The sequence below is a fragment of the Nannospalax galili genome, unplaced genomic scaffold (genome assembly GCF_000622305.1).
Source record: "Nannospalax galili isolate Female #2095 unplaced genomic scaffold, S.galili_v1.0 scaffold210, whole genome shotgun sequence".
Lineage (NCBI taxonomy): Eukaryota > Metazoa > Chordata > Mammalia > Rodentia > Spalacidae > Nannospalax > Nannospalax galili.
Window position 1 is genome coordinate 2,856,865 of NW_008329365.1, and position 17,894 is coordinate 2,874,758.

A 17,894-nucleotide genomic window follows, 5' to 3' on the forward strand; every position below is an offset into this window, starting at 1 on the left:
CAAAAAAAATAATATATATATATATATATATATATATATATATATATAGAGAGAGAGAGAGAGAGAGAGAGGACAGTTCTTTTAACATCCATCCCCATCTGCACAGATGCTTCCTATCACATTACATACTAGATGACGCATATCATCAGTACAATGCCCTTCAGATTGCTTCTTCAGTGAAGGGCTTACTCGGCCCTGGGGTTTCATGTTGGCTTTTGTAGCCATCAAACTGGATTCCAGAATTCAACCATGTGGCATGCACACTGGGTGGCAAATGCAGGGCAGGGCTTACCAGAGAACAGATTTTACTTGTAAGCTTCAAGAACATTTGTATATTGCAATCTATTTTCTCCCCCTTTCATAAAGTTGAAAATACCCCAAACAAGCTTTCAATTGATCACTTTAAATGACATTTAATCCAGCAAAGCCAACATGAGCTTAGTAATAAGTCTGTTGACGTTCAAGACATACTGAATTACTCAGCCACAAACGGAAGCAGCAACAGGAATTTTGTGGCATAAAGTAGTTGTTTCAAGGGTGTCAGTGGCTTTTATAACACTATTGATTGCTCTGTTTCTTTAGTTAAAAATTATGCCCAGATGATAAAAATAACTGTCTGACCACAGCACCATTTTTTTAAAAATCTTTTACTTACTATTGAAGTTTAAGCCATGCGAGTTATTCTCTTCAATACTTTACTGAATAAAAGGCACGTCTTTTTGTATGCGTTGGATACTATTATCAGGGACCAAGTGAAATCTTCTAGCTTTGTACAGATGTGATGTTCTTTGATCAACAATGAAAATGCTTTAATACAATAAATAAAATGCACCAAATTCTAAAAGCAGAAGTTTATCCCTCTATAAAACAACTGAACATACATGTATAAAGTATTTTTTTTAAATCACAAGTCATTCATTAATTTTAAGTGTGAGTCCTCTCAAAGTGAACAGCTGTGATGGTCGGTGTTAACTGACAAATTGTCAGAATCCTGATTGCCTTAATTGAGGTGGGAAGATTTGTCCTCTGTGGGTGGTACCACTCACAGACAGGATCCTGGATTGTAACAATGGAAAAAGGGAGCTGAGGAGCATCATGCCTTCATCACCCTGTTCTGATTGTAAATGGGATGTGATGAGCTTTAAGCTCCTGCAGTCTGGATTTCCCCACCATGATGGACCGTGACTTTGACCTGTGAGCTACAGTAAACCCTTTCTTCCTTCAGTTGCTTTTGTTAGAGCATTTTATTACAGCCTCTTCTATCTATAGGGGACATGGAGCAACTTAATGTCCATTACTTGGATTGTCTCTTCTAAATTAGAAAGTTTGTGATGTGGGTTAGCTCAGGGAAAGCCACTTTGCAACTGCAAAGAGTTCGCTCTGCTTCCTGCTGGGTGAGGTACCCTGGGTATCCCCCACCAAGAGGTATTGTAAAAATCCCTTCCTGTGGTTAAGGAGAAATATTTTCACTCCCACGAGACTGTCTCCCACCAGAGACTTATTGTATAAACTCACCCAGCAGAGATTGTAAAAAGATGGACAATTCACACATAACACAGTTTCTAAAGAAAAAAACAATCCCTGCTAGACAAAACTAATGTTTAAAATTTTTGAGTAGGCAGGTCAAATTACAAAGGGAATGTGTAATGATGGAGAATAATTTAACTTTCTGGAAAGTTTCTAAGAAAGTCATTTTATGCTGTTTTACCTACCCAAGTAGAACTTTAAGTGAGGGTCTATAGACTTTATACCATGGGGGTAAGTATAAATTACCAACAGGACAAAGCTGACTGTCCCCAGTTAAATTTGAAAAATGGGTCATCTCAAAATTGATAAGCTATTTCAAGTTCAACAACAAAACAGATAAGGTAATATACAAAATATAAAGAAAGGTTGCTAAAATGTGACAGCTAGCCATTGAGCAAGATTTTTCCTCCCAAGGGTGGTGTCTGAAAATGTCTAGGGGGGGTGGATGGAGGTACTTTTGGCTGGGGATGCACAGGAAAAAGTCCCCAGGACAAAGAATTACTTAGCCTAAATATCAAGAGTGCTCAAGTTGAGACGCTCTACCTACAGCAACACAGGTTCACAACACTGAGGCAACCATCTACCACCCGGCCACATTCCCCTTATCCATGACTACGTCGACATTACCTAGAAGCAGAGTTGATAAAGCCAACACAGCCAACTGTGTTGCTACACAGATGTGTGTTTTTAATGGGCAACTGCTTGTTTTTCTGTGGTTTAGAAAAACAGATACCATATGTGCACAGTGGCATGCTGCGGAACAGAGAGGTGGAGCCAGAGAACACAGAACATACGTTGATGCTTCCTGGCTTCATGAGGCAGAAGGAATACAGCTGAAATCAAGTTGGTCCCTTCAGACTTTGGTTACATATGGCATGCAGCAAGGTGGGGACACTGGACTCAAACTCACACCCAAGTGGGATTCAGCCTGTGGCTGGAACCTAGAAGTACTCTAGCCCCTCACTTTGCTGCGGGGTGGCTACACTTTGAAATTTACATAGGGACCACAGAGTGGTGGAGATGGGGAGGGGGTAACATACACGGAGGGATACATAAATGGGAATTTCAGTCTTCCCAAGCCTCTCCCATTATTTTCTACCCAGCCATGGTGCTGTTGCTGTTTTATGTTTTTAAAAACTCCATCCTGAACTTTCCTTTTCTTTATTCTTTGATTTCAGCTCCTTAGATCCCAGTTACTGTCTTAATCACCTCCTCCAAGAGGGATAACAGGCAAAGCCTAGGGGAAGGGGTCACAGAAGCAAATCTCCAAGGAAAGGGGAAGCTGGGGTGGCTTTGGAGGGGCATACTTTGTAGGTTATGCTTGAATAGACCTTGCCTGCCGATACCCGTGCCAGCTTGGGATGGGCACCTGTGCTGGCTACAGCCAGGGCTCTCCTCTGACCTGCTTAGTAGCTCTGGAGTAAAGCAGTGGAGGGAGGCTGACATATGGGCATTGACTCACTTGTGCGATACACTGTCATGTTGTCTTAGAACAATCAATTGTCCAGACATGGGAAATATTCCCAATATTACAGATAAAGGAGGTCTCGGGAGACCAAGCCCCTTTCTGTGGGAGGTGAGAGCTGAGTTCACTTCCACTGACTGCAGAGTCCAGGCGAACTCACAGATCCACATAGCTTCCCTGGGCATACTCTGGTTCTCTGCACACTAGACCCTAGCTTGAGCAGGCTCTGGGCAGAGAGTTCCAGAGGCTTGTCCCCCAAAGATGGTGCAGGAGAGTACAAAAACCTCTGGACTCCCTTTTGGCTGATGAAGACAACCCGTAACAGTCCTTTTCTTTCTGCCAAACAGTATTTACATACTTACATATGTGCAAAAGGTGTGAATACACATGTATACCTCCACCTCTTACTAGTAAGGCTCAGAAATGAGACACGTCCCTTCATAGAGTGGTCCCTTTTATGACTCTCGTTTTAGGGAAGGGTCTTCAAGGCCACTCCTGAGGCTCATTTACAAAGGAAGAAAAAAATCCCAAAAAGCCTCATTTGAAACTAATCTCATTTCAAACTTCTGGGAAGGAAATAGAGAAGGCAAGTGGGAGGTCAGAGTGAGGCAGCTGTGAGTTCTCAAGTGCCCTTGGTCCCCAAGGCCAAGCCTCCCGCCACTGTCCCTGAGTTCCATTTTCATCTGACTTAGACTGGAGGCTTTCCAGGTTAAATTTCTATGTATACATAGCTCTGTCAGTCAATAGCCTAAACCATGAAAGTACACTGTTTGGGCCAGTGTACACATAAGCACCACGGAGGTTCCTGTCTCCATAGTCAGAATCTTTTGCTTGTGTTAAAGATGCAACCTTGGCTACACATTTTTTAAAAGGCCCAAGAGATTGCTTTTAACATAAAGTGTGTTGTAAGGGAGAGTGAGGAGATCCTGCCAGTATTGGGAGGGAATTCCAAGTCTTATCTGATGTTGGATCAATGAGTCAACCAACCAATGGCATCTTGAAGAGGTTCAAGTTTGACAAGAATATTGAGAGACTGGAGCGAAAGTTGTAAGATAAACACAAGAAAGGAAGAACTGTCAGTTACAGGGGGTCACAGACCTGAATAATCAAATCTGCACAGATCTCTAAGGAATGAACTATCAAGTCAGGTGTGGTAGCTCGAGAGGCTGAGACAGGAGTTCAAGGCCAACGGAGATTACAGAGTAAGATCCTTCCGCAAACAAACACATAAACAGAATGGATTATAAGACAGATTCCTGCTTCCCAATGACTCCTCCTTCCTTAGCAGACATTTAGATTGAGGCTAGGAAAGGACAAACAGGAAACCTCTTTATGTAAGAGAAAATCAAGTTTCTTAAAATTTAGTTGACCTCAGTATGGTGTTGTCCACCTGTAATTGCAGCCCTCAGGAGCTGAGGCAGGAGGATCAGAAGTTCAAGGTAGGCCTGTCTTTCATCTATAACAATGTCTTGCACATAGTAAATACATGACAAAATTTTTAAATAAATGATTGGCTATACATTCAAATATGCAAAGAGTCTATCCTACTTAGGTGTGTTTTATTTATATAAATGATGCCACGGTTCTGGATTATTCTGCAGGTGTAGCCTGCAGTCCAGAACTTGTCTACTGTCTTACATCATTTGTTATTGCTTCCTTCATATGCCTCAGACATGCCTCATCACTTAAAGTGCAAGTATTTCCTTGACAGCAAGCACAGTGTTTTTGACATCCTCATCCTACATAATGTCTGAGATTCTCACTAAATGAACATTCACAGACGCAGAGAGCAGAGGGCAGCAGACACTGTATGGTCAATTAGTAAATATTTAAGACTTTGCGGCCATAGGATCTCTGGAGCAGTTCAACTGAACTTATGCTTGGGTTGCAGAACAAAAGAGGACATAGACAATAATAATATAGGTAACATGCCTTTTCCCAAGAAACTCATTTACAAAAATCAGCTGGTGGCTGGACTTTGCCAAGGCTTCCAATCCTTGATGGAGTGCCTCTGGGTAGAAGGAAATAGCATTTGGGGAAAGACAAGGAACCTAAGCTTGAGGCTATACTACTGATGTGTCTGAGTCTCAGTTCCTTCATCTGTAAAAGACGTTTCTAGCTGTGAAATCATCTACTCCTAAGAAAGAACTCCAATACAAGTTAACCTTATGCTTGTGCACAGAAGACACTTTCCAAGGCCCTCAGTGAACACCTGAAACCACCGTTCCAGCTGAATTCAGTGTATACTGTTTTTTCCTATTTATGCATACCTATGATGATGTTTTTAATCTATAAATTATGTGTAGGGGACTACCAATGGTAACTAATAATGAGGCACTTTATAATGACATACTGTAATGAGTTATTTAAAATGGTTAATATTCCATTAATATTTTTGGATCATGGTGGACCATAAGATAACTAAAACTGCAGGAAAGGGGTGGGGGGGGACCACTGTACATAGCTCGAACTTATCCCCCAGCATCAAGAGATGTTGTATCTCAATCTGCAGGCACTCATGGCCAATGCACCATGCAACACACTTCTGAAACACACTAGTGTGATTCAGGCCATAACCCTTCTGCAGGTAGGGAAAGGTTTGAGAAGACTGACAGATGCCTTCCACCCTGCCCCCCCATCCTTCCTTGAAGACAGTAAGTAGAAAAAACATAAGAAGCTCACTGTTACTTATACCAATGACTATTCAATAAAAACAGAACCTTGGAATCTTGTTTCACTGTCTTGCTAAAGGCTCTACCCACTAACTTTCTGACTTTTTAAGCCTTCAAACAATCTGTCTTGCTGTGCTGCGGATTGAACCCATAGTCTTATGCATGCTAGGCAAGCATGCTACCTCTGAGCTATATCCCTACCCCTCCCAACACGTTTAACTCTTGATAACTGCCCTTCTATAATTTGAAAAGCACAAGCCACACATGAAAAAGGTTGAATTTATATTTAGTCTGCATTTAAACTGCCAAGCACCCATTGAATTTTCTTTATTAATTATTTTAGTTTTTCACATGGTAAATACCCAGAGTAAACTACCATAGCTCTGCATGTAGTCTTTGAATTGCATGGCTCATCTAATTTTTTCAGCAATGAGAAAAAAGAGCTTACGGAAAATGATGGATTTAAAAAATAAATTTGGGCCGGGTGCGGTGGTGCACACCTTTAATCCCAGCACTTGGGAGGCAGAGGCAGGAGGATCTCTGTGAGTTCAAGGCCAGCCTGGACTACATAGTGAGTTCCAGGACAGCTGGAGTTACAGGGAGACCCTGTCTCAAAAAGACAAAAAAAAATATTATTATTACTTTAAAATATTGTTATTTTAGGTGTATGAATGTACTGCCTACATGTATGTAAGTACAATGCTTGAGGAAGTTGGAAGAGGGCATCAGACTCCCCTGGAACTGGAGTTAAGGATGGCTGTTAGCTGCCATGTAGGTGCTGGGAATTGAACCTAAGTCCTCTGCAAGAACACCAGTGCATTTAACTGCTCAGTCATCTCTTCAGCTCCTATTATTATAAATATTTTATTATTTTTTATTTTATGTGTATGAGTATATTGCCTGCATCTGTCTAAGTGCACCTGTGTCATGCAACATCCATGGAAGTCAGAGAGGGCATTAGATACCCTGGAACTGGAGTTATGGACAGTTGTCAGCTGCCACTGTGGGTGCTGGGAATCAGCCAGTAGCACTCTTCACCCATGAGGCATCTCTCCAGGCCCCAAATGATGAATTTTTAATTGACTTGGATAAACATTGAGTTCTTGGGCTTTCATCTTTACCAGAAACAGAAAATAATACCCCGGTCTTTATCTTCTATTGGCTCTTGAGTTTCTCCATCTAGAATGACCTCTTTTTCTCTAATCTCCACATGTCTATGTTCTAAGCATTCTTTTTTTAACTTTTGTTTTTGGAGACAGGATCTCACTATGTAGCCCTGGATGTCCTGGAACTTCCTCTGCAGATTAGGCTGGCCTCAAACTCACAGAAATCCTCCTGCCTCTGCCTCCTAGTGCCAAGATAAAGGCATGTGCCACCATACCTAGTCCCTAAGCATTCTTTTAAGCCCAGCTGAAAGCCAGCCCTCCACGACACCTTCAGTGACCTCCTACAGTACTTAGTAAGACACCTGCTTTTATAGCTGACTATGCTCAGCCATTTTATGACAAAGATGCAACCATATACCTTTGTGAAATCTTAGCTCTGTAAGAAATGCAGTCTGGTGCTTTAACCTTAGGTTGTCTGAAGGCCTAAACCCTCCTGCACTACTACTTGAATGTTAAGAATCTGTGTTGCCCCACATTGGTGAGGAGTGCTTCTATTTACACCCTCCAGCTATGTTACTCATCAGTGTGACATTCAGAGGCACTTTCATTTCTTTCTGTGCTGAACTCAAAGAACTCTAACGAGCCCAGTTTTCTTGTCTAACAGCTGCTTTGTAGAGATGTAAAGGCATCTATGGCTGTTCAGTAAAGACAGAGCCTTACAGTATAAACACGAACGACTCAACGGATTTGACCTTCGGTAAACAGAATCACTTTCAGAAAAATCTTAGTAGCCCAGAAAGACACAGAGGGTAGGGACAGAGGCAGAGAAGTATTACCCTCCCCTCCAAAGGAGCATGGAGCTGTGAGCCACCTTCCTCAGAGGGTTGTAGAATCGAGATGCTCTCTGTTTGTGGACTTGTGGCGTGGGAAGGGACCTCAGTGACCACCCAACCTGACCCTGGCATTTCATCCTTGGGAAAAGCAATGCCTGTCAGCTAAACTAGCTCATCTAAGATTTGGTTACATTAGTTAACGTATCTATTTGGAGATTTTACAACATGTGCATATATCCTTAGAACATTAATAGTTTTGAGGAACTCCATCCTCAAAGGAATTAATGCATTTTCCCCCAGATTTGGTCCCAGGATTATTTACTATGAATAGTTTGTCTTCCTAGAACCAGAAAGAAAAGCAGAGACCAACTCTAAGTGTTCTCAGGCCAAAAGGGATCCATGGATACCAAGGCTCACTACTTGATTGGTTCAGTACTCATGTAGCTTCTTTTACTTTATATGTATTTTTTATTATTCTAAGTTACACAAGGCTATTTTCATGAATGTATCCAATGTACTTGAGCATACCCCCCACACTTTACATCCTCTTCTTTTATCCCCTCTCCCTCCTGTTGATCTCCTTTGTTCCCCTACACGGATTCTCTTAACCTTTCGTATTATCATATGAGTTTATGTATCTATATAAAGATCCAAGACCCACAAATGTGATAATTTTTCTGAGACTGACTTACTTCACTTAATATGATTATCCCCAGTCGCATTTTAACTGATGAGCCTGTATTCAGCAAAGTGCTGGGGTTTGGAAATATGATTTTAAAAATAAAGGTAGAGGGGCTGGAGAGATGGCTCAGTGGTTAAGAACACTGGTTGTTCTTGCAGAAGACCCAGGTTCGAATCCCAGCACCCACATGGCAGCTCACAACTGTCCGTAACTCCAGTCCCAAGGGGCTTCGATAGCCTCTTCTGTCCTCCTTGGGCACTGCACGACACGGGTGCACTTACCTACATGCAGGCAATACACACATACACATAAAATAAAGATAATAAAGTTAAAAAAAATAAAAATAGAATTTTGAGAAACTAATGTTGTGAGATTTATGAATCTGCTAAACAGGAGGAAGATAACTCTGTATGTCTAAATAATTCCTTCACACTGCCTTTCCTTCATGTACGCTATTCTTCTTGACAGGTGTGTTTACGAGTTCCAAGAAGTCCGCTGTAAAGATGGCGAAATGGGGGCTGGAGAGATGGTTCAGCAGTTAAGAGCACTGGCTACTCTCGCATAGGACCTGGGTCTGATTCCCAGCACCCACATGGCAGCTAACAACTGTCCATAACTCCAGTTCCAGGAGAATCTGACGTCCTCTCCTGACCTCTGCGGGCATTGCATGACACGGGTGCATTTACATGCATGCAGGCAATACACTCATACACATTTAAAAAAAAAAAAAAAAAAAAGGTGGTGAAATGAAGATGCACACGAAAGACCCTGACCAAGAAGCCAGCTCTGCAGACAGCAGTCAAGGGACAGCAAGGTCACCAAACCTCATCGGACCTGGGGCAAGGCCTTGGCCTCCCTGGAGCTGGAGCTCCCCTGTGGTCTCCCTTGTGCAGATGACCAGCCCACATCAAAGAAACAAAACCATCACACTCTACCTCCAAGAGCTGTTGAGAACTACACACAAGAAAAGGATCTGAAAAATGCCATGTAAGAAAGAAGCCAGGGAGGTACACGGGGATAAGAGGGGGCCCTGCTGAACATGGGGTAGGCTGTCGGTGTCAGTAAGCCGTATTCTCATCCCATCTTTTCCCTGCAGTGACCTGAGGAAATTTGCAGTCTGTCCGACCTCCTTCTTCCTGTGGCCATTGGTCCCCACCCTGCACTTTCTTCATTATTAAAAAAAAAAAAAAAATCTCATGTATATATAAAAAACAGAAACTGATGATAAAGGAACCTCCATGCATCCATCACCTACCCACTGGACCATAATATACCACACCCCATGGCTAACCCTATGTTACTGCCTACACATTCATTCTCCCATCCCTAAACCTGCAGGATCATCTTTAATTGAATCCTAAACACACTTTGATTTTCACAGTTCTTTAAACATGCAAATCATATTTATTTGCCTATTTTTTCTTGCTGCTGTAGTGCTGAGTATCATGCCTAGGGCTTTACACATGCTAGGTAAGCATTCTACCACTGAGTTATACCTTCAGTACCCATCTTCTTTCCTTTCCTGTGTATGTGCATGTGTATGTGCATGCATGTAGAGACCAGAGGACAACCTTGGGTGTTGTCTTCATGTGCTGCCTACCTTGTTTTTTTAATTTAAAGATTTATTTATTAAATATTTTATTTATTTTGTTTTATATGTATGAGTGTATTGCCTGCATGTGGTGGAAGACCCATGTCAAGCAAAGTCCAAGAGGTCAGAAGGCATTGGATTCCCCTGGAAGTGGAGTTACAGATGGCTGTTAGCCTCCGTGTGGATGCTGGGAACTGAACCTAGGTTCTCTGCAAGAGCAACCAGTGCTCTTAACTGCTGAGCTGTCTCTCCAGCTCCAAATTTATTTATTTCTAATTTCTGTGTATGGTGTTTTGTGTGCATGTATATATGTGTACCATGTGCATGCAGTACCTGAGGAGGCCGGAAGAGGGCGTTGAATCCCCGGAACCTGGAGTTACAGGTGTTGAGAACTGAATCTGCACCCTCTCTTAACTGCTGAGCTTCTCTCCACCACCTCCATCTTGTTTATTGACAGAGTCTCTTACTAGCCTGGAACTTGCCAAGTAGATAGGCTGGTTGGCCAGACAGTCCCAGGGATCTACCTGTCTCTGGCTCCCCAGGGTACATGCCTGGCTTTTTAACATGGGTTCTGGGAACTGAACTCAACACTTTACTGATTGAGCTATCTCTCCAGCCTCCCCTTATTTTTCTTAATTCAACATTTCTGATGTAAATTATTTAGAATAATAAAATGGAGACAATGGTGGTGCTGTATTCCCAGCTAAAGAAAACTCTAGAAACAATTTGTTAGGGAAGAGTCAAGACAGGTAGCCTGCAGAGATACCTGTTGTTATGGGAACTGAGCATACTGATGGGAAGAAAGAGCACTTGTCCCCTTTACTTGAATAGATCTCTGTTCTAAGTCCAGGTCTCCTCCCACTAAGGGAAGCTCAGCAGCTCTAGTTTCACACTCCCCCTCCCCTGGGAAGTCATCCTGGGCTCCTCCAGTTAAAACACCTTCCCCCTGCTTTGCTTTCACAGCACTTTATTATTCTGGTATACAGAAGGTGCTCAATGAAGGCTTGTACACGGAGCAAATGGCAGGTAGAGCTTGTACCTTTCTCCCTTGTGAGTGGCACACACATGTGTTTCTCCCACTAAATTCTCAAGTCTACAAGGAAAAAGGTACTGTCAAATCAGCTCTGTATATACAGGACTTCTGATGCATTTATCTCTACTTTGTAGGTGGTTCCATGGGGGTCTCATGAAGGGAGAGATATCCTCTAGGAAAAGAACTCACCTTGCCAAATGGTTAGAGCATGAGGCTTAAGGAGAATTTTATGTATCTTATGGGCAGAAAGAAATTCCAGTGGTGGGGCTGGAGAGACGTCGCAGAAGTTAAAAACACTGGCTGCTCTTCCAGAGGAGCCGGGTTTGATTCCCAGCACCCACACACTGGCTAACAGCTGTCTGTAACTCCAGTTCCAGGGGATCCAACCCCCTCTTCTGGCCTCTATGGGCACTGTATGACATGGGTGCACTTAGATACATGCAGGCAAAACACTCATACACATAAGATAAAAATAAATAGATTAAAAATAATTCCAATGGGTTGAGTCCTCCTCCCTCCACTGCTTTCTTGTCTTAGGTGAACAGTTTTGGGCTTGTCATCATAAGTGAAAGAATCTGGGTGTGGTTTCCTCTGACCAAATGACCTAGCAACACCTGCAAACACCCCAATCCCAATTTCCTCTCTTCTCTCCCAAGGGGAAGGCTGCCTTGAGTCGCTGCCCACAGGATGGAATTACAGGCACATCTGAGGCAAAGGTTTTTTTATGCTGTGTCTGGTCATTAATTAGCCCCTGGAAACTTCTGGATGGGCCCATTAGTATGCTCATAAACCTTTTATTTTAAATGTTTTCGCTTAGCCACCATATTCCGAGGTGACTCTCCTTGTAAGCTGGATGAGGACATTCATTCCTTAACATTTCTGAGGCTCATTAACTGCTCCCTCCCAGCGGCTCATTAACCAGCCCATTAGGGACTCTGCCTCATCCAGGCAGAAGCCTCCACTTGCCCTCCCCAAGCCTTTGCAAGCACCTAATTGGGAATGGCATGAGGCTAGCCGCAAGGCTCTGAACAGGGAGCAAGGCTTCTGCTGGGTGGTGAAGGGATGCCAGACGGGTGGACATACTCACCTGCTATTCTCCCAATGGGCATGGCATGTTCTTCAGGCGGGGACACAGAGACCATGATGTGGTTCATGTAAGCCAGGTCCTCCCGATGAGACAGGTTGATGGGCTTCCCTTCCCTATGCAGCCCATCCTCGGAGAGCCGGGACTGTTTGAAATCCACCGAATGCCGGGGGTTCAGGATCAAGGGGTGCATGATGGGGCTGGGCATCAGCTGGATCACTCGAGTGCTCTCCTGCCGGGGGCTAGAGGGCTTTGGGTGGGATTCGGAGGGTGGTGGGCAGTGATTATTCTCCATGGGAGACACTGACAGGGGGTAGGACTCCTGGTGGTTGTTTTCCTGCTGGAGTCTTGGCCCCTGGGCCCTCTCCGCTGGGGAGAGGTGGCGGATCATGTTGTCCAGGGGGGACCGCAGGGGCCGCTGCTCGGGGTCTGGAGAAGGTCGGTGATTTGTGGTGATGGGTGACCTAGGGCGGTGTAAGAGTTCAATGGTGGGAGGGTTGTGGTGCATGCTCTCCATGGATGGCCTGGGCGTCCTCTGGACACAGTTATCTGTGGAGCAGAGGGAAAGACAATCAAGACCCCGGTGAATCTGCAGCCCTACAACTTCAAGGTGGCTCTACAGGTAGCTGTACTGGTATGTGGAGACCCTCTGAACCCAGCATACTGTGTCTCTTCCAGTGCACATTGTGGACATTGCTAGACAGGCGAGGAATGCCCACTAGCATCCCACTTATCACCTATCAGTGGCTGACAAATACAAGGAGCCCAGTTCCCTTTATTTTTTCTTACTTGACTCCTCCCTGTGAGGTTTGAGGTGTGTGGGGTTCCTAGCTGGTTCTTTCCAGATGCTCTGAAGGGCTTGCATTTTCACAACCCAATTGTCTTTATCTCAAAGAGTTATTATTGCTGATAATGAGGACCAAAGATGACTATATTCTAGGTACTAGATTTTACTGCTTAAAACTTGTAACTGGGGCTGGACAGAAGGCTCAGCAGTTAAGAACACTAGTTGTTCTTGCAGAAGACCAGGGTTCAAATCCCAGCACCCACATGGTAGCTAACAGTCTGTAACTCCAGTTCCAGTGGATTCGACAGCCTCTTCTGTCTTCCGTGGGCATTGCAGGACACGGGTGCACTTACCTACACACAGGCAATATACGCATAAACAAATTAAAAATAAATAAAATATTAAAAAAACTTGTAACCCTCTTAAGCAGAAGATAGCACTATTATTCCTGTTTTACAGATGATAAAACTGAGTCACAGGCAACTTATTCCAAGTCACACAGCTGGTTAGCAGTTAAAACCATATTCTAAAATCTATATACTTATTATAGCACTTTGTCACTCAGATCCTAGCCATCACACCAAAACTTGCTCTCCTCATCAACAATGGTCTGTTATCATCATCATCATCATCATTATTAATAACAACAATGGCCATTATTAGAAATGACAATTTTGCACTTGGGAGAGCTTTCAGAAGCTTGTTCCCAAGTGCACAGATCTTGTACATGCTCAGAGAGTAAGTAGAAGCAAACAGGAAGAAGGATGGATAGGCACCCCAGCAACATATGTACACCACCCAATTGGAACCTCCAAGTTGCTGAGGAATGGACCAGCACAGGTGGAGCTGGGTTCTCTGTTAAAGCTCAGGACAGGAATCCACCCATAAAAATGTACTGGCTCGCATCTGTCTTAAAGGGGGGGGGGTGTCTCTGGCCACATATTGCCCAGGGCAGTCTCAGCAAAAGGATGAACATTCTTGCTGATTCCTAGGCTTGCCCACAGCGCTAAGAAAATGGTGTCAAAGATATCACCTTTGTCCACTAAACCAGTGTCTATAAATAAAGAACCCATTAAAAGGGAAATGGGACTCTGACAGGGTCAGTAACCAGGGGAAGAGGTGGTGATTTCCTCAAAGTTTATACAGGGCTAGCATTAAAATGGGGAATTTCTTTTTCTTTTAAAAGTTCTACTAGATCTCCCCTATCACACAAGATATGCACAAAAGAAATACTGAGCGTGACACATAAAGGTTGTCAGGAAGGGAAAGTGCCTGTTTTGTGACTACTGTAACTTGTTGCCATAAATCCAAAAGCACTTATTCATTGGAATAGTTATCAACAGGAGACTTGCTTAATACATTATATATCTCTAAATAATGAAGCACTATACAACTTAAAAAGGAATGAGGTATATATCAATGTTTTGCTGAGGAAGTATCCAGGTAATATGGCTGTACACAAAAGGAATGATAAAGTATTTATAACCTGTGACCATTTACCTAACAAGGGAAAGAGGGAGTTCCAATTTCAATAAAAGCAGAGTAGCTTACCAGACCAAACGCCCCACAGGTAGAAATGATAGAAACTGGATAAAGCACATTCAAAAAGGCCATTTAAAGGTACTGGATGGTGACTCAAAATAGACAAAAACAGAAGGGAATTTTATTCTTGAAAGAAAGAACCTTCACAGAGCAAGACACAGCTTTATACAGCTTTTCCCCCAAAGTACTCCAGTCTGTGGAGCACAAGGCAGTTCGAAGATGGGCAGAAAGCTGCTTGAGCTGCCAGAGGATAAAACAAGTAGATGCCAAAAAGGAAGCAAATCTCAAGAAGAGAGCATGGGGGGGGGGGGGGGGAAAAAAAAAAGAGCTATGGAACGGCACGAGAGAGTTCTTCCAAATGCTTGTCTGACTCCTGAACAATTCATAGAGATGGGGAATTCAAAAGCAGTGGTTGTGTGGCTCAAACCTATGAGCAGAAATCTCAGCTCCTGGACCCAACAATGGAAACACAGGTTAGAGTTTGAGTCTCATTAAGTTAGAAGGCTCTGCCAACACTTCAGTGTGTCCACTTACCCCAGAATGACCACACGTTAGCAGTAAAGACCGTGCTGCAGGACAAAGAGAATTTGCTGAGGGCTAAAGGCAAAACTGAAAGATTTGCCCCAATAACAGGAGACTAAGCAATCTTCATATTCAGAGGGACATGCTTACACACCGAGAGAACAAAAGTCAATATTCTTCAGGGGAATAAACATACTCCAAAGTTTCTACAGTGTGTTCTGTAATGTTCAGTATCAATACGATTTTTCTAGACACAAAAGGCCATCAACACAAACAGATTCTGAGACAATATAGAATAGATGGAATTAGCAAAAAAGATTTTAAAGGACCTTAAGAAAGGACTGTAAGGTAACTATTATAGATAGGATCATACATTTCAGGGAAAGGCATAGATAGAAACTTCCAAAAGAGGGCTGGAGAGATGGCTCAGTGGTTAAGAGCACTGACTGCTCCTGGAGAGGACCCAGGTTCGATTCCCAGCACCCACATGGTGGCTAATAACTACCCATAACTCCAGTTCCAGGGAAGCCGAGGCATTCTTTTCACCTCCTCGGGCACTGTATCACACAGGTGCACTTAGATGCAGGCAATACACTCATACACATAAAATTAAAATATTAAAAAAAAACTGTCAAAAGAGAAACCAAACTTAGAAACCGAAATGAAGATTCTAGAACTGAAAGGTATAATATACAAAATGGAAGATGAGATTGGATGGATTTAACAACATATTGAAGATGAGAAAGGAAAAAGTTAAAAATAAAATTAAAACCAAATTACAACATCAAAGAGTTAAATATACCTGTACCTGGAGTGGAGAAAGAAAAGACAGGAAAAAAGCAGAAGAAATAACGACCAAAGTTAGGCCCAAAGTTAGTAATGACTACCACAATATCAACAACAAACTTAAAAATTCAGGAAGCTCAGCAAATCCAATCCCAGGTTACAATGAACATCACACCCAGGCACAGGATAGCCAAACTGATGAAAATCAAAAGTAAAACAGAAAACTTGGGCTGGTTATGGTACAGTATGTTTACAATTCTAGCACTTGGGAGGGTAAGGCAGGATTGCCATGAATTAGACATCAGCTTGTACTACACAGTGAATTGACGCCAGACTGGTCATGCAATGAGACCTTGTCTCAAAAATCAGAGGGCGAGGACGGGACAGGGGTTGGGGTAGGGGTATGGATGGGACACGAGGAGATGATGATTGGTTGACCATGAATCTTAAAAAGCAGTGTGGGGGGTGAAGGGGATGGAAGATAAAGTTGAGCATATACAATCCATCCAAAATGTTTCAGAGACTCTGAAACTTGCTCAGTGTGTCTACAAAATGCCATAATGCCACCCATAGAAAGTTCCATACCAGGACATTTGTTTCATCAACAAAATTTGAAATATTATATAAAATTCCTTCAGCTACATGGATTACAGTGTATATGAATTATAAATAAATTTCATGTTTAGAACTTGGGTCCTATCACCATCCTGTACACATTACAAAATCTGAAAAAAAAAAATCCCAAATCCAAACTCTTCCAGATCCACAAGTTAATGCACACTGTGCAAAGTTATTCTAATTATGGCAACGTTCTTTTAAAGAAGGGGTTGGGAAGACTGACCAACTGCTTGCAATCTTGAGACCCTTTCTTGTATTCACACTGTATATAGTATTTTCAAGCTGGCTGGAGAAATGTGACCGCCCACCAGATGTTGGATAATGCTGAGGAACTAACTATTGGCATTCAGCTGATACGGTTCTGATTTTATAAAGTACCTGTATCTTTTTAGGCCTATTCTGATATATTTATGGATGAAAGGATTCATTGGGGATGGTGAAGAGGGGGTAAGGTATGAAGGAAACACGTTTGGTCATGATTGGTTCTTGAAACTGGTAGTGGGTTCATAGTTAATTATATATATAAAATCCTCTCTATTTTTGTAGTGATTTGACAGATTCTATCAGGAAAGTCTTTCTCGTTCCCTTTCTCTCTTTTGACAGGACCTCACTCTGTAGCCCCTCAAACTCAATGTAATCCTCTTGCCTCCGCCTTCCAAGTGTTGGGATTACAAGTGTGAGTCACTGTATGCATCTAAAAAGTTTCTTTATGAAGGGTTTAAAAACGTTGCAAAGATACAGGTTGGGATGAAACACTATCTCATTTTTAAGTGACTCAGTGCAGTTAACTGTAATGGAGAAAATTTAGTAATATTAGGGTAGAAGCAAGCTGTAATTTTTGGAATAAGGCAGATAGTCTAATATGGACCTAAATTTTGCCACCCATAAAGACAAATTTATCTTTCAGTTTGTCATACATAGTATGATCATTGCAATGCAACTACCTGAGACAGTTTTGTTCTGAACTTTCAGTATTTCTTCTAAATGTCATTTAAAGAATGTCTCTACTTAAAAGATTATTAAGGTTTAAAAAGACCCGCAGATGATGGAGACTGTACTGGAGAGAGAGAGAGAAAAAAAAAATCCCACTTCCCCAATCCATTTCCAGTCTTATGAATTTCAAAATGGACATGGGCGTTTGTCAGTAATCTGGTTACCTGCAGGCTCTCTTTGATGTCCTGGTTTCAAGTCTTGGCTTGTGGGTGTGTACTGGGGGCAAGCCTTAGGAAGTCTGGGAGGACTAGGAGAGGAAGAACTTTCATGCCAAGGGGAAAAGAGGAACTGATGTAATGTCCTGGAGAGATTTCACTCTCCGTTCCTGCCCAGATCTTCGGGAACAATGAAGGAGGGAGACAGAGCTCTAGATAATTGAACTCAGACTTTACTTCTGACTCAGGATCCAGGGCAGGAACAAGACGTGGAGGAGCTTGATTTATTTATTTCTCTGCAGACACCACTGAAAGAGGAAGTTGTTCATGGAGCTGATAACATTAATGGTAGAGAACTGGATCTGAGGGTATTTAATTCCAGGCTCCTGGTGGTCTGGGCACAAGCACTGTCAAGGCTGACCGGCCTGCAACGCGGCCTTCGAGGCTTTGTTTCAGTCTATAAAGCATGCACCCACGTACAGAGCAGGCTCTGACGTC

The 17,894-nt window shown here is 42.8% G+C and overlaps 1 protein-coding gene across 2 annotated transcripts in view; it reads right to left on the bottom strand.

Moving 5' to 3' along the window:
* Positions 1 to 17,894, bottom strand: part of Etv6 (ETS variant 6) — a 258,623-nt gene that overhangs the window by 8,685 nt on the left and 232,044 nt on the right. For both annotated transcript variants that reach the window (XM_029565778.1, XM_008837629.3), the window contains exon 5: positions 11,997 to 12,542. In XM_029565778.1, the coding sequence (XP_029421638.1) occupies positions 11,997 to 12,542 (546 nt within the window). The remainder of the gene's footprint in view (positions 1 to 11,996; positions 12,543 to 17,894) is intronic.